General features: G+C 42.2%; 1 protein-coding gene across 1 annotated transcript; it reads right to left on the minus strand.

Annotated features, from left to right (window-relative positions):
* Positions 1 to 273: 273 nt before the first annotated feature.
* LOC101731301 lies at positions 274 to 23,716 on the minus strand. Its single transcript, XM_018093693.2, has 4 exons — positions 23,474 to 23,716; positions 13,011 to 13,154; positions 6,646 to 6,769; positions 274 to 4,460 (listed from the first exon to the last, which is right to left on the minus strand). Exons 2-4 carry the CDS (start codon positions 13,062 to 13,064, stop codon positions 3,865 to 3,867), a joined length of 774 nt encoding a protein of 257 aa, XP_017949182.1. The 5' UTR covers positions 13,065 to 13,154; positions 23,474 to 23,716; the 3' UTR covers positions 274 to 3,864.
* Positions 23,717 to 24,147: the final 431 nt, after the last annotated feature.

Consider the following 24,147-nt stretch of genomic DNA (forward strand, 5'->3'; position numbering starts at 1 on the left):
GTAGGCTCAGAATTATCATCCCGATAATTTTCATACCATGGCGATCGGACAGGTTAGAAATTGTTTATCGTGTATTGCGTATCAGACGATATCCTTAGGGGACCTACAATGGAAGTCACTTTCGTACGATTGTATTTTTAAGGCTTTATCCTACAATTTCAGTCTTATTGTTAGTTTTAGACCATTGCATTGAGTGTGTAGCACTCTCTGCACTACTCTAAAATCAGCTGCCATGCCACCTCTACATTCAGTAAAAATGCAATTGACAAGTAATACAAAAATAAATCATTCCTTTATTGACTATTGGGGATCAGTGTAATCCATCAGCAGCTTTTATTTTGGGTTCATTTTTCTGTAGTCGAATCAATACACATGATTTAGATTGAGCAATACACATATAGACATAGATTTAGAACTGTACATGGTGATTCTGTAACAGCCCAGTAGACTTGATACTATCTGAGGCCCCAAGGAAAAGACTCTCTAATTTGCAGACTTTGTTGAACTACAATGAAAGCCAAACCCTGGCCCTGGGGCATCAGCAGATCCTCATCACTTGGGTCTCCTGTTCTCCTACTTCATTTTCTCATACACTTCCTTGTGGTAGGTGACAATGACACAGCACCAGGCCTGCCCAGTAACAACATAGCATAGGAATGAGGAAGGGATAAAAGCCGAAAATCAAAAAAAACTAGAAATGAAAACAAACAGAGGCAAAGAATTTTAGGACAAAGTTGAAAGCAGAGAGAGTTGGCCCCTGGTACAACGTTTCAAGGGGGTTCCCAGAACCTATTACCAGTTTTCAGCATTCACTGTCCTTTTGGCTGTGGTTCAGCAGCATCTAAAAGTTTGCAGGTTGAACATTCCTGATTTAGACCAATTTTTAAAAGCTGTATAAGTCCTAAGCAGGAGATTTTCTCACCTCATTGAACCAAGAGTTTTGACGCCGCCTCGAAACCAGGATTTAATTGTAAATCTTTAGTTTGATCCTCCCAAAGCTGCCTAAACACAGGTAGAACTTCTTGGTTGGTGAGGTGACCAACGAGCATATCTTTGCCCTATCTAGCTGCTAAAGTGGTAGTGGTAAATCAGGCTTATGCACTATATGACTATGATTGGATCAGATGATGCTCCCATGTAGAGCCCTAGAGAGGACTATATCAATATCCCACAGTAGGCCTTGCCTAATATGACATTTTCAGCCCTTCTATTCTAAAACAGCCTTGATTTCTTATTGACTATTGTTTGGGCCCATAAATAGACCAATAAAGTGCTAACTTGGTTAAGAGCAGTTAAGTCATCGACCAATATTGGCCTATCTATGGCCAGCTTAAGGCATTTTCAGCATTTGGAAGCCCAGTTGTAATTCCCTGAATCCCCCTGTACTAACCCTTGGCTGGTGGTGGTGTAATCCCACCAGCCAAGGGTTGTACTATTTTGCCAGAACCCCCCACTTAGTTTGACTTACAGAAGCAGTTCACTCTCCAAAGCCTTGCCTATCGGTCAAAAGCTTTAAGTACCTCTGGTTTGGGGATCAGCTTAGGGGCAGTTTTGTAACAAAAGAAGATATCTTTTCTTTCTAATGATACTGATACATTCCTACAGATTATGGGAATGTGTCAGTATCACCGTAAGTATAATTACCAGTTTCCACCTCCAGTTATCAGCTGAAATCTCACTCTCTGTGTCAGTAAGAAGTGCCATGGCTGCAAATGCTGGGAGTTGCATTTCCACAACAGCTGGAGAGCCACAGGCCGACTGTTCCCAGTATAGATCAACCCCTGCTAAATATAACCTTCCACTGTCGCATTTATCAATTCTGTTTCACAGCAGGTACTTTTCCAGGAATTGATCACTGTGCTGTGCGTTGCCAGCTTTTCATTTTGTATAGTAAGGCTTGTAAAGAAAACTGGCCCAGCCTATAGCTTTTGGATACTTTATAATTGCATGTTCTGAGGGTAACTATATTAATTTGTACTATGCAGGCATAGTGTCTCTTTATACAGGTTTTGAGTGGGCCGTTCCTGCTAAATTGTGCAAATATGTTGGCATAATGCTATGGTATCTCTGTACAGGCTATGAATAAACTAAGGGGACTGTTCTGCAGAATTCTGGTTAGTACAGTAATAATAATTGGGCAAATTCTGAACTGAATTCCAGTCTAAAGTCCTAATAGGTTTTGGATTTGGATCAGCTTGGCCCTCAGATTTTGCGCATCCCTACTAGAATTAGAGACTTTATTATGTGGCCCCTCAGGTAGCCACGCCCAAATGACATCAAGCCACACCCCTGGGCTGCTAGGCTACTTCCCAGCCAATTACCCTACACAGAAAAATTTAATTGTAATAGCTATTGTAATATAAATGTAAAAATGGCTGTTCATACTCCTGCACTGCTGATCTCACTCCTGAATCTATGTAGTAAAAGCCAGAGACCTAAAGGAAACTAGTGAGAGTCAGAACCAGAAAATAGAAGGGTATATATAAACACTGCTTAATATCACACTTACATATTAATTTTAAAACATGGATCATTTTTTAAGGAAGTGCCTTTTAGTGAAGACTGTGTACCTACTACAGACAGTTCCAAATACAGTGGCATAACGGAGCAGTGGATGCGACTGCACCCAGGCCAGCCCCCCAGTAGTCACTACGCACACTATAAGGAAGTTAAGGTAAGAACATGTGTGCATTGAGTTTCCTGGTAGAGTGACAAACTGAGGAGGGGGGGTGAGGCAGTTGCCAATTTTGCCCCCAGGCCCGTGATCCCCTAGTTACACCACTGTCCATATATGGCTTCCAATGAATTGCCACACTGAATTTTTGTCATGGTCCTTGGACTGATAAGCCACAGTGGCATAGCTTGAAATCACTGGCCCCCCTGCCAAAAAAATCCTCAGGGGGCGCACACAGTATCTGCTGAGGGAAACCACTACCCACCCCCTGCCCACCTAGCACTGCTAGTTTGCTGTGGGCGACTAAATCTAAGGTAAGAGAGGTGCTGGGAAAAGTAGAGTTCTAACACTGTGTTGGGCCCCCCCCCCTGCAAAAAAATCTTCAGAGGGACCAGGCAAGCAATGCAAGCATTACCCCCCCTTCCGTTCCGCATCTGCCTGCCCCTCCCTCACATCCCCCATCCCTGCCCGCTAGCTCTCAGGTAGAAGAGGGAGGTTGGCTAAAGCTGTAGAGGAAGCAGTCTGGGCCCCCCTTCACAGGGTCCCCCCTGCAACCACGAAGTCTGCTTCCTTATGCTACTGGCTGTGGTGGAGAGGCTGCTACACAGGGCAACCTGTATCCCAGCCCCTACCCCTGCAACCACTTGGTCTGATGTATTGTAGTCAAGCCACTACTAAGCCTTATCACTTTTTGGCTTCTTATCATAAGAAAGTATAAAACAATAGAAGGGCTATGGAAAGTCATGAGAAAGTTTGAGACCAGCAAGCATGAGAAGCAATGGCAAGGGTAAAACAACAAATCACATAGTCAGCTCCTGATGTTCTCATTAAACAAATAAACAAATCCATAGGGAAAATAAAGGTATAGTGTCCCATTAAGTTAGAATAGCTGAAGCATACCTGTTAATTATAAATACAGTACAGTAACCCACCCCCTCTCCAAAAAAAACAGTCTGGCTGTAGTAAATATCTATTCCATCTCATTTCCTCTTATGGGAATCAGCCAATCGTATAATCATTGTGCTTTTCCTGTATTTAAATCCTCATTATGTGCTAGCGCTGTAGTGATGGGGAAGCCAGGTGTCCCGTTATATTCTGCTACAGATCCCTCTTTGCTTTATAAATGTATGGCAGATCGATAATTACTTGTAGCCCTGTCGGGCAAGAGTCCAAGTCAATTCATTTAGAAGTTAAGGAGGCCAGCATCTGTCCATGGCTCCCGGCTTCCCAGATCTTTTCTCTAGAGGACCATTCCCTCCTTTGGAAGCAGTTTGCTTTATGTCACCGTTCAGTGAGGCTGAGCTTGGTTCTGTGGGCTGATGGGGCTCAGGGGAGCTGCAAGCACTTGAATTGCTTTGTTTCCTTTTGAGCAGTCCCAACTTCTGCAAGGCCTCCTGTCTGGGAGATTTAAGGTTCCGGGACATGGGTGGCACTTTTGTCCCTGCTGACCCTGTGCCCCTTGTATGATCGCCCACTGGTGAAGGCTCTTGCTGGCGAATGAAACGTGCCCTCAGTTCTTGCACGTTCACCCCAGATCGCATGATGGTATCAAACTTTCTTAAATGGCTTGGGTGTGAGCTGGCCAACTTGTGTCCCGTGTCAGAAGTGACAGTGATGGAACATCCTGGGAAATCCTCTGAGAAGGACTTTATAATCCTCATTTTAGACAGAGACGTCTCATGATCTGTTTGATCTGCTGCTCTGCAGCTTTCACTTAGACCCCTTTGGTTTCTGTCCAGATTTCCTACATGTTGCGCCGAGTTGGCCAAATCATCAATGGCATCAGCTGGGAGACAAGAAATGGCAAAATCACTTACATGTCTACTGACCAGTTATGGATGTAAAACACAAAGCACTTTAAAGAACAACCTAAAAACACCTTTCTTAAAGGGGTGGTTCACCTTTGATTTAACTTGGCCAATTCTAAACAACTTTTCAATTGGTCTTCATTATTTATTTATCCCTTCCTCCCTTTATAAACAGGACAGTTAGTTCAGAGCTCCTGTTCTATATACTGTATAAACAAACAAACAGCCATTTCCTCTCTAAGCAGCAACATTTGAGCAGCTCATTAGCAGAGGGCTACTCAGTGGACAGGTAATTATTTTTTCTGCTCTTCCTGTGCTGTCCCTTCAACAGAGATGCCAACACAGATCTAAGGTAATCTGGGGCATTTTGGTCCTGGCTATCATACCCCTGTTCTACTCCTGCCCTCTCCACATTCTGCTCCTTCTGTGCTCTACTGCTTTGAGCAATGATTCTATGCATTTCACCAGAGCACTGGAAGACTGGGGAAGATGGCCTTAAATCATGCAGATTCTAGACAAATATGGGGGAGCTGACATGTCTGCTTTATGTATCTTGTAGTTTGAAGAAATTCTGTCATTGGTCTGCATTGCAATTTTTAGCCCCTATTCTTTAAATTAAGATGCAGTCTGGTTACTTAGGTCAGGGACCCCGACAGCCATTTCACATTGTAAAGGCTAAAATGTCCATTTAAAGGTAAACTTTCCCTTTAAATTGCCTTAGACGTAAAGTAGTTCTGCTAGAACATTCACATTGTCAAGTAATACCTTTGCCATCTGCTGCCCTAGGAGGTTTGTCTCATGTTACCATGAAACCAACCCGAGCCATTCTCTGTACAGTATATTCACTGACTATCAAAGTGACATTTTCTTTTTACTTTATTTGGTTTCTCCATCTGTGAAGGAGACAAATCTTTTTCATGGTACAATCTCATTATCCAGAACATTAAGTCACAACGAGCAGCAATGCCTCAGTGAAGCCATTCCTGCGGAACACCCAGCTATCTCCTTGAGCCATCGGTTACTATGGATTTTGGCAGGATTTCCCAGAATGAAGGGCTTTGTAAGGTCAGTGAGTGAATGCAAAGAAGGGAACATCAGATAGAGCAGCACCGAGGATTCTGTCGACTCTGTCGTTTGTATAACTAATTAATTATTCAAAATAAAACCTTTTAAACACAGTGGGTCCCCTGCATAAGCCTTTTTTCCCCAGCCACATCTCCCAAGCTCTTAAAGGGGCCCCAGTTACCCCACGCCTCAGGGCCAATGCAGAGGCGCACAGTATGGTGGGCAGCTGACATATCTGACCATCCCCTCCAGGGTCGGACTGGCGGGTGCAGGGCCCACCGGGACTCCCGCCCCAGGGGCCCTGCAGGTGCCCCAGCCAGCCGTGTCCCCTACCCCCTCCAGGGGCCCCCATAACCCCCCCGCAGGGCCCCCCACCCGACGTCCTCCCCGAGCGCGTATAAATTGCGTCAGGGGAGTAACAGTCAGTAGGGGGAGCGCCGACAAAGGTCGGACTGGGCCGCCGGGGCCCACCGGGATTTCTCCCAGTGTCCTGGCTGCGCAGTTCGACCCTGATCCCCTCATCCTTTCAGGGACTCTACAGCTGAGAATATACACTGAAAGGACCGAATTCAGGGTACTGGGGACCAGCAGACTGGATGATGTGGTTGGGAAGAGGGTCTGCTCAGAGACCTCAATGTGTTTGAAAGGTTTTCTTCTACCTTGTAGATTGTGTAATCCTTGGAAAAGTACATCTGGACGTACATGGCCAGTATAATCTGCCTGTCTGGCCTCTCCTGGGTTAACTGGCAGTTTATCTGAAAATGGAGCTAAGGTTGCCACTTGGCCAGGCCCAGCACCGATATTACACATTTACCGGCATTGTACTTGCTGGTAAATTTGTAATGGCCTATAAATCCCTGACCCTCTCTGCTGCCGATCGCCCTACACACCCACCTCTCCTCTGCCTACAACCCTGTCCACTCCATCCATTTCTCCACCCAGATTAAATGGTTTGATTTATCTGCATGTAATGTAGGGAGCGGCATAGGTCAAAGTGACACCTAGAAAGGTAATATCTATGGCAGTTGGTACTTTATATCAGTGTCTTAACTAATGGCTTTCCTAAGTCCTAATAGTTTCCCCTTAATTTTCTCATACCTTGATTTATATTTGAATCTTCAGAGTCTTCTTGGTTATCATCCTCCAGTGAATCAATGGTTTCCAGCAGGTACTGGAGACATTCTCTTTCCTCCTCAGTGAGTGATAAGAAGAAATCTTCACTCTGAGACACAAAACATGGATTTTATTGTCAGTTCTGCAAAAATCTTACGCTGTCTTATTTTTCATTCCATTGAGATGAATTTTCTCAGTGAGGGCATATTTAGGACACTCATGACATTTCCATATTTTAGTTGGCATATATGAAATAAACCCCTCATCAAATTTGGCTGATTCAATTTTTTAGCCCTTTAGACAATGATCAGATCAGAATAGGGGCTGTTGGTTCATTTTTAAACCTACTCTAAAAATATACTGATATAAATCAGTAAGTTTGTCCGCATACACAGGCCTATGAGCTGCTGACTCAGTAAGCTATTACAGTCAGAGGGTGATTTTTCTGTTTGGGGAGGCTAAAGAAGACCATACACTGGCTGACTTAAAGCTAATGTCAAATATAGTGGATTTTTTGCTTGTATACAAGTGACCACCCTTAACTACCGCTAGCACCTCCCATTGAAGTGTTGTTGTAGGTGCTTCTTCCACCCCAAGCACATTATTTACAGTGGGTACTAGCACTCTAACACATTATATACATTAAGAGAGAATGGATTCCTGCACCCCAAGCACATTATACACAGTGGCTACTGGGGCACACTAGTCATACAGGAGACCTTCCTTGCACACCCTGGCCCTCCAAGGCAAGAAGCTCAGTGCGCAGTGCTGGAGGGATTGGCACCCTCCCAAACAGTCCCTCGAGATAGAAAGCAATGGCACTCAAAGTGCAACGTTTCAGGGCAAAAAACAGGCTTGACAAAGGGGTTTTTCAGCCCAGGCACGTTGCACTTCCGCAATAAAATTTGCAAGGGTTTGTCCTGGTTGTGGGTACTGGCACACCAGTCACATTATATACACTGGTTGCTGTAACACCAGTCACATTATTCACAGTTGGTACTGGCACACCAGTCACATTATACACAGTTGGTACTGGCACACCAGTCACATTATACACACTGGGTACTGGCACACCAGTCACATTATACACAGTGGGTACTGACATACCAGTTACATTATACACAGTGGGTACTGGCACACCAGTCACATTATACACAGTTGGTACTGGCACACCAGTTACATTATACACAGTGGGTACTGGCACACCAGTCACATTATACACAGTTGGTACTGGCACACCAGTCACATTATACACACTGGGTACTGGCACACCAGTCACATTATACACACTGGGTACTGGCACACCATTCTCATTATACACAGTGGGTACTGACATACCAGTTACATTATACACAGTGGGTACTGGCACACCAGTCACATTATACACACTGGATATTGGCACACCAGTCACATTATACACACTGGTTACTGGCACACCAGTCACATTATACACAGTTGGTACTGACACACCAGTCACATTATACACACTGGATATTGGCACACCAGTCACATTATACACACTGGATATTGGCACACCAGTCACATTATACACACTGGTTACTGGCACACCAGTCACATTATACACAGTTGGTACTTGCACACCAGTCACATTATACACACTGGATATTGGCACACCAGTCACATTATACACACTGGTTACTGGCACACCAGTCACATTATACACAGTTGGTACTGACACACCAGTCACATTATACACAGTGGGTATTGGCACACTAGCCACATTATATACACTGGTTGCTGTAACACCAATCACATTATACACAGTTGGTACTGGCACACCAGTCACATTATACACACTGGTTATTGGCACACCAGCCATGTTATACACACTGGGTATTGACACAGCAATTACATTATGCACAGTGGGTACTGACATACCAGTTACATTATACACAGTGGGTACTGGCACACCAGTTACATTATACACAGTGGGTACTGGCACACCAGTTACATTATACACAGTGGGTACTGGCACACCAGTCACATTATACACAGTGGGTACTGACACACCAGTCACATCATACACAGTGGGTACTGACACACCAGTCACATTATACACAGTGGGTACTGACACACCAGTCACATCATACACAGTTGGTACTGACACACCAGTCACATTATACACAGTTGGTACTGACACACCAGTCACATTATACACAGTTGGTACTGACACACCAGTCACATTATACACAGTGGGTACTGACACACCAGTCACATTATACACAGTTGGTACTGACACACCAGTCACATTATACACAGAGGGTACTGACACACCAGTCACATTATACACAGTGGGTACTGACACACCAGTCACATTATACACAGTGGGTACTGACACACCAGTCACATTATACACAGTGGGTACTGACACACCAGTCACATTATACACAGTGGGTACTGACACACCAGGGACATTATGTGACATGAGGGGCAGTAAGAAAATAGAGTTAGGATGTATCCATAATAAATGAATTGCCAATTTTAATCCTCCTGCAGGAAAAAACTTTACTCAACTTTAGACAATGAGGCAACACATATGTCTTCCCACTGCCGGGGGAAAGGCATTTCAGGTAGATTAGTCGCTAACACTAGTTAAGATGGGCAACTAATCAACTAACTTGGAGGGGGTGATTAACAAAATGCCTTACGGCAGGGTATAAGTACAGGACTTCACATGCCAGTATTTAACTCTGCACCTCGATAAGGATTTTTAATCTGGCGTGAGGTGCAGAGCGCAGTAATGTCCCAGATACAAGCAGAGTTGCCACCTCACCCAGATATTGAATGCACATCCTTAGCAATTAATTTAGATGCATGCTGCAGACTAAACTGATTTACGTGAAGCCATGCAGCATGCATCTGCATTAATTGCTATCTAGCCATGCAGTATGTGGATTCAATATGTGGCCAGAATTAAGGGGGTACAGTGGCAACACTAGATACAAGTGCTTGGTAAATGAGCGATAAGGGACTTGATATTGTACCCCTTAGTGCTCTAGCACTTGCATTTGGGGCATTTGTAAATGACCCCCATTTTGTTTTAACATTTACTGTTCTTTTATAGAACTCAGTTTTTCCCACAGTAAACCAAGCAAACGCTCTGTGTGGAGATGCAGACACTGTTTAGGAAATGCCTGCTTGTGTATCACATGACTGGTGCTTGCTGCTCATTGGCTAAAGGTGATCATCTGACTGAGATTATGGAAATAGTCAGTGCCCAGGCACAGCCATGCCATGGCAGCTGAACATAAAGCTGCTTAATCTCTTGGTTATGGCAGTTCAGTTTATATAAAAAAGGGAATCCCACCAGATCCAAGATTCATTGATAAAATAAAACATAAATACACTTTTATTTCATTAAGAACAACAAGTGGTGAATGCAATGACAGCTTATTCTTCTTAATGGCACCACTCATTGTTCTTAATCAGTGTTTCCATAACACTGATCTGTTTGCTACTATAGTTTATATAAACAGGCTTTTGTGTATGAAATGGAGGCAACTGAGTTAGGGCTAAATGGCACAGCTTAAGGGCAATGGTCAGCAGAAGATTAGTTGCCCAAGATAAATCGCCTCTACCGCAGGTGACTAATGTTTTTCGAATGCTTTCGTACTGGCTACAATGCAAACCAGCTGTGGGAAAACCTATGTGGATACTTTGTAAGAATAGCCCAAAGTTCACTCTCGTCCTACTGGCGATTTGCATTTTAGCCAGTGGAAAGGAAATAAAGGATATTTTATCCCCATGGTTTGTAAAATTTATAGCTGGCAACATTTCATTGCCTTAAATAGCAAATAACAGATAAGCTCTGTAAAGCACCATTATATTCTATAGAGCTGATCTGCTATCTTTTCATGTAACCACCTGAGCCTTTTCTCCTTTGAATTGCTGACCCTATGGCTACACAGCAGCTATTTTTTATAAACAGGCCAGAACTAGGGTTAGGCAGATAAGGCACATCCCTAGGGTACAACAGTGGTGGGGAGCCAGCCACCTCTTCTGTCCTTATAATATATTTAATTGTAAGGAACTAGATATACAGTATAATATGGCAAAAATTTACTCAATGCTGTTCGAGCCTTTCTAACCAATACAGTGGGGATAAAAAACAGAGTGCATATGGGTGACAGTATCACTTTAAAAGGAACAGGATTAGTATCATAAGTAAAGAAAGGGGAACCAGACAATCGGCTCCAGGGTTCTGTCCTAGTTCCACACGGTAAACATCTGTTGGCACAGGTCACTGTGTTTGTTATTGCTGGGGATTAGCAAGGCAAAGACAGGTAAAGAGCTTTCATTCTAGGCATTCTGATCTGCAAACCCATCAGTTTCAGTTCATACTGCAGACTATAAGTAAAGCTGTCCCCACACATAAAGATCCGCTCATTTGGCAAGGTCACCTAATGGATGGGCTTAGCCTAATTTAACCACCTATAAACAGGGCTAAATCAGCTGACCCTGGGCCAACAATTGGCCTCAGGCCCATCAAGAGAGGGCTGCATCATCGCGTCAATGTGGTCCTTGAATGACAGGATTTTCAAACTTGCCGAATAGATATAAACCAATTTTCAGTCGGACATCTGTTGGAGACCATTGGGAGGTAGGGATGTAGCGAACCTCAAAAAAAAAGTTCGCGAACCTGTTCGCGAACTTCCGCCGAAAATTGCGAATATTCGCGAACTTTGCGAACCCCATAGACTTCAATGGGAAGGCGAACTTTAAAACCTAGAAAACCCATTTCTGCCCAGAAAAGTGATTTTAAAGTTGTTTAAAGGGTGCCACGACCTGGACAGTGGCATGCAGGAGGGGGATCAAGGGCAAAAACCTCTGAAAAATTGACACACGCCGTTTTTCGAAATGATCGGTAATTTTGCGACTTTTTCGTATTTTCCGGCGCTTTCGTACCGTTATCGTAAGTTTTGCGACTTTTTCGGAGCTTTCGTACCGTTATCGTAAGTTTTGCGACTTTTTCGGAGCTTTCGTAACGTTATCGTAAGTTTTGCGACTTTTTCGGAGCTTTCGTAACGTTATCGTAAGTTTTGCGACTTTTTCGGAGCATTCGTACCGTTATCGTAAGTTTTGCGACTTTTTCGGAGCATTCGTACCGTTATCGTAAGTTTTGCGATTTTTTCGGTGCCGGCGAACCGAAATTGCGAACATCACGAAAAGTTCGCGAATTTGCGGACTTGCGAACACCCGATGTTCGCGCAAATTAGTTCGCCGGCGAACAGTTCGCTACATCTCTATTGGGAGGGCCAAACGCAGGCAGACAAGCATAAATCTGCCAGTGCATGGCCAGAATTGTCTGTCTTCCTAATACATTGTAAGCTCTTTGGGGCAGAGCCTTTATCCCATCTGTGTATTTAATCACCTAGTACTTGTGACAGAGCAGGGAAAGATAACCTATTTATATGTTGGGTTTATCTTTTCTTAAGGTGGCCATACGGTTGTACATTTAAATGCAATGATCTAATACTAACATTCCGACTGAAATTGTGACTGAAATAATTGGCAGGCACCAATCATACCAAAGTGACTTCCATTGTAGGGCCCCCAAGGATATTGTCAGATGCACAATACATGAGTAGATTTTATCATTATCTGACCGATTGACTAAATAGAGATTACAGGGAACTCTGAGCCCACACACAGCCCGAAATTCGTATGAAACTAGATTTCATGCGTGGATGGGCAGCTTTATACAGACAATAAAGTATGAGGGTTGATGGCAAATAGCCCATTATTTGAGAACGTTCTGAAATACAACATTGTAATTTCCCACCTATTTAAACAAGTGCCCTTCTTGTAGCCTGAACCTTAAATACCAAACTGGAGAGCTGCTGAACAAAATTCTCAATAATTGATCATTTGACCATAAAGAATAAAAAATGAAGACCAATCCTATATTGCCTCAGAATATCAATGTCTACATCATAATAAAAATTAATTTAAAGGTGAACTACCGCTTAAAAAAAAAAAAGAAAACTGCGAAAAAAAGAGAAAAACATGAATAAAGGAACCAAACTGCTTCATGTCAGGATATGAAGGTTAAACATTGACTTTAAGACAAGAAGCAGTCAAAAAATATGAATGTATTAATATGTTCTAATGTATATTGCCAATAAGGTCTCCTTTGCAAGAAAAGTTTCTGAAAAACTGAGTAGCCAGATGCCCTTTACATGTCATAGAGTTTCCTTTCTGACCCCGATTGGCTTTTCTTTCAGAGAACAGATAGAGTAAACCGAACCAAGCGGAATATGGGGGGTTAGGGGTGAATGTTAACTAGTAAGAGGAGCCCAGCCCAGGAGGTTAAGGAAAGAAATGCCTACCTCAAGACTGCTCTTCTCATCCGAAGCTTCGTTCTTTTCTACTTCTCCATCCATAATGGTCTGGGAATGAGCGCAGATTGCGCAGAGACCTTATATATGAGTAGGCTCTGGATTTGCCTGCTACTGATTTACTTCCAAGGAGCCCTGCAAAGAATAACAAGCATTCAGCAACACCACCAAATCTCTGCTTACTCGCATTGTCCCTTCACCCATTGTATATTCTTCCTGCACAGACCGAATTACAGCCAGACAATTGCTCTTTCAGTTTTACCTTTTACTACTGTTTTGTTTCATAATACTAACAGTATTTATAATAATAAAGAGCCCTGGTACACTGCGGGTTGCATGTAAAACAAAAGAGTATGTATAGTGACGCACATGAGGTCACAATAAAAATAGCACAAAGCAGTTATCAGGGCAATGATCCAATCTTTATTTAACAAGAATCTACCCAGGCAAAGACAATTGGCCTCCTTTATTCATGGAAGAAGCAGGTGCATTAACAGTAAACTGCTACTTGCCCTGTTTAAACAGTTGTATTGATTCCCGACCTAAAGAGAACTAGTTATGTAATTACAGTACAAGCCTGTGAATTCACATTCATTTCTGTGCCTCTTTTGCTTTGCTGTGTATTCGCCTCTGCCTTGCTCCATACTCCCCTCTGCCCCACTCCATACTCCCCTCTGTCCTGCTCCAAACTCCCCTCTGCTCTGCTCCATACTACCCTTTTTCCTGCTCCATAGTCCCCTCTGCCCTGCTCCATATTTCCCTCTTTTGCTTTGCTGTGTATTCGCCTCTGCCCTGCTCCATACTCCCCTCTGCCCTACTCTATACTCCCCTCTGCCCCTCTCCATACTCCCCTCTGCCCCACTCCATACTCCCCTCTGTCCTGCTCCAAACTCCCCTCTGCTCTGCTCCATACTACCCTTTTTCCTGCTCCATAGTCCCCTCTGCCCTGCTCCATATTTCCCTCTTTTGCTTTGCTGTGTATTCGCCTCTGCCCTGCTCCATACTCCCCTCTGCCCTACTCTATACTCCCCTCTGCCCTGCTTCATACTGCCCTCTGCTCCATTCTCCCCTCTGCCCCTCTCCATACTCCCCTCTGCCCTGCTTCATGCTCCACTCTGCTCTGCTCCATACTCCCCTCTGCCCTGCTTCATGCTCCACTCTGCTCTGCTCCATACTCCCCTCTGCCCTGCTTCATGCTCCACTCTGCTCTGCTCCATACTCCCTCTGTCCTGCTCCATACTCCCTCTGCCCTGCTCCATTCTCCCCTCTGCTCTGCTCCATACGACCCCTCTGCTTAGCTGCCTTCCTTCAGCTCCATTCTTCTTTCCTTCACCCCTTTAGGTATTTAGGTATTTTTTCTCTTTTGCTCACCTGTTCCCACCACCCCATTTCAGCTCCCCATTACACAGTACTCAAAGTTTCTTATCCCTTTAGCCCATTCTGCAACAAGGCCACTTTTTATCTGCCCCATTTGTTGCCTTTTGTCTCCTTGGTTCACCCCACTTTCCTTTTTTTGATAACATCACTTGACTACGTAAGAATGTGGTTAGCATTGTTGGCTCATAACACCAGAGTGTTGGGTTACATTTCTGAATAGGTTACTATAGGGTAGATTTATTGTGCAGTGTAAAAAACAGTGTCAAAATTCACCACTCATCACCAGGCTTCGTAAAAAAGGCGTAATTTTTTTTACATGTTTTTACGTGGCATAATAAAAAGACCCCCAATGTGTGACTTTGCATGTTCTTCCTGTGATTGTCCAGATTTCCTCCCACAGTCCAAAAACATAGGTAGGTTAAGTGGTTTCTCATAAAGCTAACACTTTCTTCTCATCAGCCATGTTCATATCATTCTTCCTTTTTGTCCCCATACCTCCTTTAGAATAATAATGAAGAACTACAAGGGAGATTTTGTTGGATATGGTTGGACTGACAAAATGTCCTAAAAAGCCAACATGTAAAATTGAAGAATACACTTGGAACACTCAATCTTGAAACCAACTATGCTCTTTATTCAGCGTTTTCAATTCACACAACTGGTTGCTCAAACTGTCACATGTCCCTACTTGGGCTCCCCCTGTTCCTCATACAGACCTAGCTCTCCTTACCAGAGGTTGCTTTCCCTGTCTGTCTCACTGCTACAAAGGCCACCACCATCCTACTTCCTGCTCATTTTATCCCCTCCTTCAACTAACTTTATTACTAGCTCAAATGTCATGAACAAAACACATTTCACCCTTTACAAACAGCTACAATGGAATAGTGACAAACATCGGGTCTCACATCACTAGGGATTGCACCAAATCCATCATGGATGAGCAGATAAAATACAACAGAAATTGTTGCTATCAGTAGACCAGAGCTTTATTGTCTGGTCTACTGATTTTTTGGGTTCGGATTTGGTTTGGTTAAACACAAAGGATTTTTCCAAATCCTTGATGGGATGTAGCCAAATCGTGGATCAAACCATGGATTTATTGCATCCCTACTGGACATACACCTTGACAAAAATAAACTGTAATGGAATAATACTACCATACTGTCGCTGCAGAGGCACATTTTGCCAAAATCTCTCTTCAGGGAGATACTGTGCCAGTATAGGTATTCCCTTTCGTAAGCACAATTCACCTGGAATGTTTTAGTTTCAAAATGGCCTTTAATGATGGTGACAACTGATTCTAGATTTGCAAACCACTTAAATAATTCAGGATCAAATATAACTTTTTAATATTGATCAAAAAGCTACGAGTTGAAATTCGATTTTGTTCAACCATGATTGCTGTTGATTGCAGCATTACTTATACACATTTCCCCTCTTTAACTGAGCATGAAGGAAAATGAAGCGTTGATGCAGGGATCTCCTATTACTTACTGTTAGAATTACCCACTAAATTACCAGACAGAAGCCAATGTGCCGAGTAAAGCAAACTGCTTTACAAGAGCTGCTTGTTCAAACAAAGATTAAATAAATAAAAACTGAAAAACAGGAACAGGCAGAAAACAATTCCTAAGAACAGGCAATTGGTCTGAGAAGGCAGCAGCCAAACAGAGTCTGGAAACAAGCAAAGGGTCAGGGCAGGGGGCCCAAATAACAGCCAGGATCAATACCAGGGAATCAGAATACACGGGTAAAAGGGCAGGAACAGACATAAAAGGAGGAAGGTTTTAGGATACAGGAACATAGGAGCTAGGAATAGAAGGCAAGGGTAATGATCCAGCACAGGTTGTTGGAGGGGGTAGGCTTGAATAGCCCATTAATTGGGCCATTGCCTGCATCTGAATTATAGGCGTCAGCTGGGGAAAAAGGACAGTGGTAAAAGTCATTGACTGACTGCAGCATGAGGCCTCCAGTGGCTCAACAAGCAGGAGCTGCGGCCAGGGCTCTGGTTTTAGACCAGGTTATTCCTGAGATATAAACTAAGAGAAATAGAAAGATACAGACCTATCTGTCCCCCCAGGGGCGGCTGAATAACAGAGGACTCTCACACAAAGTAGAATATAAGAACAATCGGAGCTTTTGTCCCATATCTGCAGCACACAATGAAGAAAGGGAAGGACTGATGAGCTCCCTGTACCCTGGGAACAGGTACCGCAAACAGAGCAGTATTGAATGATTCTCTTACTCTCTTTGGCTCACCTTTACCAAATGCCCTTCCCTTTTCAGGGGGAACTTTGCAACAACCACGGCATTGTTTTATGATTTACAATACTTGCTCCCGAGCTACAGTACACAGATCATTAACATTAAGGATGACAAAGGTGCATTATTTTGCATGCCTGACATAGACAGGATGGAATACAGTAAGTGGTATTCGCTCCACAAACCCCTGGCAAGATACTGACAGATACTGATATTTAAAGATGTATTTATTGAAGACATTATATTCTTTCAGTGCTTTAAAAGGGGATCTTGTAAAGTGTTGTTTGTTTGGAAATATATTATTGTGTATAGCATGACAAATCTGTTTTTAAAATGCTTTTGTGGCACAACAATAACAGCATAATAAACAATAAATAAAATAGTACTGGGACTTGTTATCTAGAATGCTCGGGACCTGGGGTTTCTCACCTGGGGAATCTCCATACTTTAAGTTCGCTAAAAAATAATTTAAACATTAAATTAACCCAATAGGATTGCCTTGCCTCCAATATGGACCAATTATATCTTAGTTGGGATCAAGTACAGGTACTGTTTTATTATTACAGAGAAAAGGGAATCATTTAACCATGAAATAAACCCAATAGGGCTGTTCTGCCCCCAATAAGGGGTAATTATATCTTAGTTGGGATCAAGTACAGGTACTGTTTTATTATTACAGAGAAAAGGGAATATTTTAACCATTAAATAAACCCAATAGGGCTGTTCTGCCCCCAATAAGGGGTAATTATATCTTAGTTGGGATCAAGTACAGGTACTGTTTTATTATTACAGAGAAAAGGGAATCATTTAACCATTAAATAAACCCAATAGGGCTGTTCTGCCCCCAATAAGGGGTAATTATATCTTAGTTGGGATCAAGTACAGGTACTGTTTTATTATTACAGAGAAAAGGGAATCATTTAACCATGAAATAAACCCAATAGGGCTGTTCTGCCCCCAATAAGGGGTAATTATATCTTAGTTGGGATCAAGTACAGGTACTGTTTTATTATTACAGAGAAAAGGGAATCATTTAACCATTAAATAAACCCAATAGGGCTGTTCTGCCCCCAATAAGGGGTAATTATATCTTAGTTGGGATCAAGTACAGGTACTGTTTTATTATTACAGAGAAAAAAAACATTTTTGAAAATGTAAATTATTTGGTTAAAATTAAGTCTATCGGAGGTGGCTAATTAATGTCATCAATAAAACTAGGGAATGCATGAATTAATGAGCAAACAATAGAAAAGAAGAAAGTGGCTAAAGAATCATGTACAGACGGTGGTTGTTGGCAGAGAATTCTCTACGTGGAGTAGGGTTCCTTGTAGGTCCCACAGGGCAGTTAAGTGACAAGATTTAATGTCAGTAAATATAAGCTTATGCACCTAGGATTTATACAAATGCAAACCACTTACACCCATACTGGGACTATTTATCTATTAAGATCCTTATTCATCTTGCTAATGGTATGTTACAGTTCAGTTTCCCCACTCACTGGGAAAGTGTTTAGAACGAACCTGAATTGTTTACCTAAATACTGAAATATTTAACCCTCATGACCTGAAATGATTGATTGAATTTGCTTACTGGAACAAATATCTTAAACTCATTTGTGAATCTGGGATAGTTATCATAGGCTTAATGATGAAAAACCGACGTTCAATCAATTGCAGCTATGAATGCAACCTGCTACATGAACCCTGGAATTAATGCCAGGTCCGAGCTGTTGTTAATTCTAGAGTCCCCTTGCCAGTAAATCATCAGAGCAGGGCAAAAATAAATAAAAGTCAATGCATTCATATAGGCTCCTTCTAGTGATCCACTGGCCTCTTTGCCCCCAATGTGCGCGTCACACACAGTAGAACTGTTCCCCCCAATGCATAATGAACAGCAGCCATACACTACTGGGCGCACTTTTGTTGCAAAATAGTGAATGGGGCACTAGCCCAAGGGTTTGGCAGGGATGGTCTTCCATTGGTAGTATTGGAACATATGTCCCCCCCAAAGTACTTATTATAGAATGAAAAGCTGAAGCCTTTAGCATAGATTATTTACCTGTGGTGTCCTATGTAGAGGTGAGCCATGATGATTTCCAGCACCCAACACAAGCTAAAGTACTGGGCAACTGTCACATAATCACAAGTTTAACTTTATTTTCAAAGACCTTTGAAATCTGCCCAGTCTTTACGGAACAAAAAAAACTGGACTGTCTGGTTCAAAACCAGTCTGCGGTCTAATCTCTCAAGTTTTATTGGTTCATTTCATTTTATATCATCATTGTAAAGTATGCAGCTAACCTTAAAGCCTGTATTAAATGCATAGCTCTAGTTATGTGACTGTGAGTTGTGAGTTGCAGTTTCATCCTACAACAGTAAAAGGCAGCAATGGCAATTCATTTACTCACTAGAGCTTAATAGGAGACTATACAGCCATTATTACTTGCCCATTTCAGATGATCTTAAATGCTGAGGACTTGAAATCCATAAAAAGGATTAAAATCCTTACTTTTGTATTTAAAGCAACATTACCATTCAGTACCAGTTGTAGAAGATCCATTGAGAAGAGTCTTTTGCATGACACTTACCCCCATATGTTATAAAAGGTGCAACATTTGTCCAGGAGCAGTAACCCATAGCAACCAATAAGATGTTTGCTTTTAAACAGGTGACCAGTAAATGCTACCTGCTGATTAGTTGCTAAGGGTTACTGCACCTGGGCAAACTTAAGTGCCTTTTATTATATAATCCCCATTAACATCACAAGTCTATCTGCCATGTACGGTTTTGCTATGCAGAACCCCAAAATCCCAGCAGTACAATGCAGTGCTCCATATATCCCTGCAGTAAAGTACAGAACCCATAAATCACTACAATAAAGTGTTAACTGTTACCTTCTGCCAGCCTGGCAGGTAGACTGTCAGTTGCTGTACAGGCAATGGGATTCAGCTTTAAATAAAGCCCTATAAAACACTTTGCTGCCATGTACAGCAGTGTATTACATACAAGAGTAAATAAGGAAACACACCATCAATAATTAAGCTATAACAATAAGCCACAGGCAGGTAAGAGAAGGCAGGGTGGAGTGGGATACAAAAGACTGACTCGAAAATTGTGAGGCTAATTTAGAGCATTGGCAAGACTGGTGACATAGGGCCTGGTTGATTGTGGACACGAGTCCTGGATGTACCTTTAGTGCTGCTTTAGGCCACTTTTATGATGGCACCACCACAAGTCAGCATGTGATATATGGCCCTATTACAAATAAACTCTTAAACAATACTCTACCAACAACAAATATAATCTAAAGCAGGGATCTCCAACCTTTTCTACCTGTGAGCCACATTCAAATGTAAAAAGAGTTGGAGAGCAACACAAGCATGGAAAATGTTCCTGGGGTTACAATAAGGGTTCTGATTGACAATTTGGCAGCCCCTATATGGACTGGTAGCCTACATGAGGCTCTGTTTGGCAGTACACCTGGTTTTTATGCAACCAAAACTTGCCCCCAAGCCAGGAATTCAAAAATAAGCATTTTGAGGCCACTGGGAGCAACATCCAAGGGATTGGGGAGCAACATGTTGCTCACGGGCCACTGGTTGGGGATCACTGATGTTAAGCATGCCAAAGAAAGGCAGAGCATAAGCAGATTAGAGAGCAGAAATGAAGGCAGTGGAAAGCATGGAAGGACAATAGGAGCGCTACTTTAGTAAACTGGTGAATGGGGCACTTGCCTACGACCCAACGCGACAGGGTAGACTTTTATTGGCAATATTGGAACATATATCCCACCAAGTATTTCCTATAAAATAAAACACAATACAGCACACACAGTCAGGGACAAGTGGCAATTTACACAATGCAGAATGCTGTGTGCAATAGTCTGCCCACTGAGTTCTGCATTTTAAATAACCCCTAATATATTCTTATTCCAAGAAAATCCACACACAAGGAATTCCACGGATGTATCCATTCAAATCCTTTGTAAACCCAAATATAAAATGGTGCATAACTAAAGCAACAATTAATTAGACATTTCTATTGTATCTATTCACTACTATCCAGGCATATCTACCTACATCTGCTAATGTAAATCCAGCAACGTTTTATACTACCCTTCCATTCTATGGCCACAACTGGTTCCACCCATAATGTAAAGACACAGCTATTGATCCACTTCAAGTTACCCATGGCAACCAATTATCAGGTAACACCTGTTGGCCTATTATTTGAAAGCCAGCATCTGGTTATTATGGGTTAGCAGCTCAAAAGTTCCTAGAGAATTCTGCGCACATTCAAGCTGGATTTTCTACAAAAATATATATGGTGGACATACATGAAAGCGTGAAGTTTGCAGGACATTTTTCACCATATTTGCTTTCTACGAGGCCGCCCTAGTAAGCATGCATTTGCTGGAATGTTAAAGATTAATGAGCTGACCTTGACAAGCCAATTCATATTTGCTTACAGATGCTGATAAAATATCCAAGATCCAAGAACCGTTGCTCAGCCCCCAAGTCCTCAGTCGGACTCACCTAGATTTCTGCCAAGCAGTTTAAACAGCAAGTTTGGGCTTCCACCTTTGTCTGTCTCTAAACGGAAGGTTCCAAAGGAAATATATCTGTACGGGAGAGAATATACGGTAGAACAAACACACTGTAGCCATGGCACCGGGGCTTTAAGCCAACTCACCAAGGAGTTTGCAGAAATCTCACTCAGATTATCACTAGGGCTCAACATTTGTAAGGAGGAATAGATTTGATTTTTGTTTTAGTTTGAGAAAGAATAGATGATTTGATCAAATTAAATTAAATATTAGATTTAAAATGCTTATTTCGTTTTGTTGACTAATTAAGCGAGTAAGGGTTCCTAATTGTTCCTCAGTAACTGTAACAACACAGTAAATATTTTGACATATTACATGTTTATAAACAGAAGAGTCAGCGAGGCTTGTATGCACATTCTTTGTCAGTTATTATTATTATCATTATTATTATATTACTAAAGGGCCAGGAATAATCTCTAAATTATATCTTTATAAGTGAGTGATTTCATAAGTTAAAAATGGCACTTAGCATGATGTCACGTGTCACATGACTGCTACAATGTGTATATTATCAAAGATAATGTAATGTAACATTGCTTTGAAACATGTGGAGTCTCTTTGGAGTTTCATAACCTGTATTAAAGTATTTGGGGGTTATGTAATAAAAGGCGCTAAGTTTGACCAGGAGCAGTAACCCATAGCAACGAATCAGCAGAAAGAATTTACCAGTCACCTGTTTAAAAGCAAACATCTTATTGGTTACTATGGGTTACTGCTACTGGGCAAATGTAATGCCTTTTATTACATATGGGGGTATGGCCATTAGCTTTGTGCCTTTATATGCCATGGACCTTCATGAACCACATTGTTCAGTAATGGTGTTGCATCCACATTTATAGCCCCATGATTGGTTTGTTTATCCTTTTGTGCTTCCAGCACCAACATTTAATTGCAAGCTCTTTGGTGGAGATATATACAGTGTTAATGTGCCCCAACCAAGATGCCTTATCATCAAATGGGAAGGCAAATATGAAGCCCGTTGGCTCTAGAAGGTTATAGAGTTGGTGTGTTTTAGTTGTATCCAGGTATATTTTTATATAGCGCTACTTGTATACACAATGCCGTCCATTGTTACTACACAGTGATAACTGGAAACGGAAACTGCTATAAAACTAAATATGCAAAATAAGGCCTACTTAGGTAGGTCCCTGATGTGTAGAGCATGGGTGCCTCTCACAACTGCCAATGTGATATTTGTTCTGGATTAGATGATTATATTCACATTCTATCCTTGCCCAGGGAGTCAAACATATTTGGTTATAGAACTTATAGTATATTTTAATTCCAATGAGCACCTCTGGGTGGATTCCTTCACGTCATGCATTTATAGACTTTGATCCTATTTAATTGTTTGCGTACCTCTTACTGGGTTAAGCTGGCCATACAGTGATGTTGGGGCCAGGAAAAGCTCAACCGGCACCCAACCCTAAACCGCAGAACCTTAACCCTCACTCGACCCTAACCATCAAAATGTTGTCACCGTAGGACCCCCACCCAACCCATACCCATGTCTTTCTGCTCTGTATGCTTATTATGCGCACCCCTTAGGTTCCAAGACAGGAAAGCTTTGGTAACAGGGGAAGAATGTACTGCCCTGGTCTGACCCGCACCCAACCTGCACCCCACCCTTCCAGCAGATCAATCTATTTTACAATTTATTTAAAAATGTTATTTTACCATTTATCAAAGCTGATACCCTGGTCAGTTAATCAGTACATGTTCCACTGCCTTGGGCAGTTGGGTGCCATTCAGCCCTGTGGAGCAATAGAGTTCAAAGATGCTCAGCAACTGCACCCTATCACCCTCCTGAATTCTACAAAAATGCATTTGGGGAAAAAGTATTCAGACAGCAATGTTACATGTTGGAACGCATTGTTCCAGTTCAAGTTATTTCTAAAATGTCAGCAGTTTTACACAATTTGAATTATTGTTCCTGCTCTGTAGTAACTTACCAGTATGTGGCAAACGTAATATCCCTGAATCTCCCTGCCTGTAGGGATGTCCCTTGTTGTTTGCACCTGTCTTGAGTAGGGAAGTTCAGTTTGTATCGTTGCCATCGTTTCAGTAGGTGGAACAGCTTGTGCAGCCAGCAAGGCAAACAGAGCAGCATGCACAATAGCCCTAAATGGCAACCTTTTTTCTCCTGACTTGGCCTTTTAAGGTAAAATAAATTAATGTATTTTTCTTAATTCTTATTAGCAGTACATTACCTTTAATATCTCAGGGATTCTGCATCTCCCCTACTCCCTTCTCCAACGCATTTGCTCTTCTTTTCATTCCCGTTCGGATATCAGACTTGTGTTGATGCAAATCCCCCGGGAAGGACAATCACAAGGAATCAAATGACTCCCTTTATAAAGGATCTGGAAGCAAACGAGAGAGAGGGTGAGACTTATCTGCACTTACAGTCGGGCGGCTCGGCACTTGGGAAGAGACTTTGCTTTGTGATATTGGCAAACACTCCTGGTATCGTATTTATAGTGCAACTTTCATGCAAATAATACTCTTTTAACTGACGGCAGGGAAAGATATGTGCAAACATAGGCGTCACCTTCACAAATGTCATTGCTCAGCAACAGGCCTACAAAAGCTTGGGGACATTCAAAAAGAGTCACCTGCCTGCACAATTGAGAAAATAATAAAAGGTGTATAAAACTGCAGCTAAAAGCATATCCCAAGCTACACTGCAGTTCAACAACAACTGGAAAGTTGTGGCATTGGGAGCCGGGTTAATATAATTTAGTTCAATGAAATTATGCCTATCTTCCAGCCTGACCACAGATGCACGTTTCCTGTTGGTAAGGGACAGGAGTGTAACTGGTGGGCCCCATAATAGCATTTTAGGGATCTCAAAATGTTGAGGATGATGATTGATTTCCAAAGA

The sequence above is a fragment of the Xenopus tropicalis genome, chromosome 4 (assembly GCF_000004195.4).
Source record: "Xenopus tropicalis strain Nigerian chromosome 4, UCB_Xtro_10.0, whole genome shotgun sequence".
Lineage (NCBI taxonomy): Eukaryota > Metazoa > Chordata > Amphibia > Anura > Pipidae > Xenopus > Xenopus tropicalis.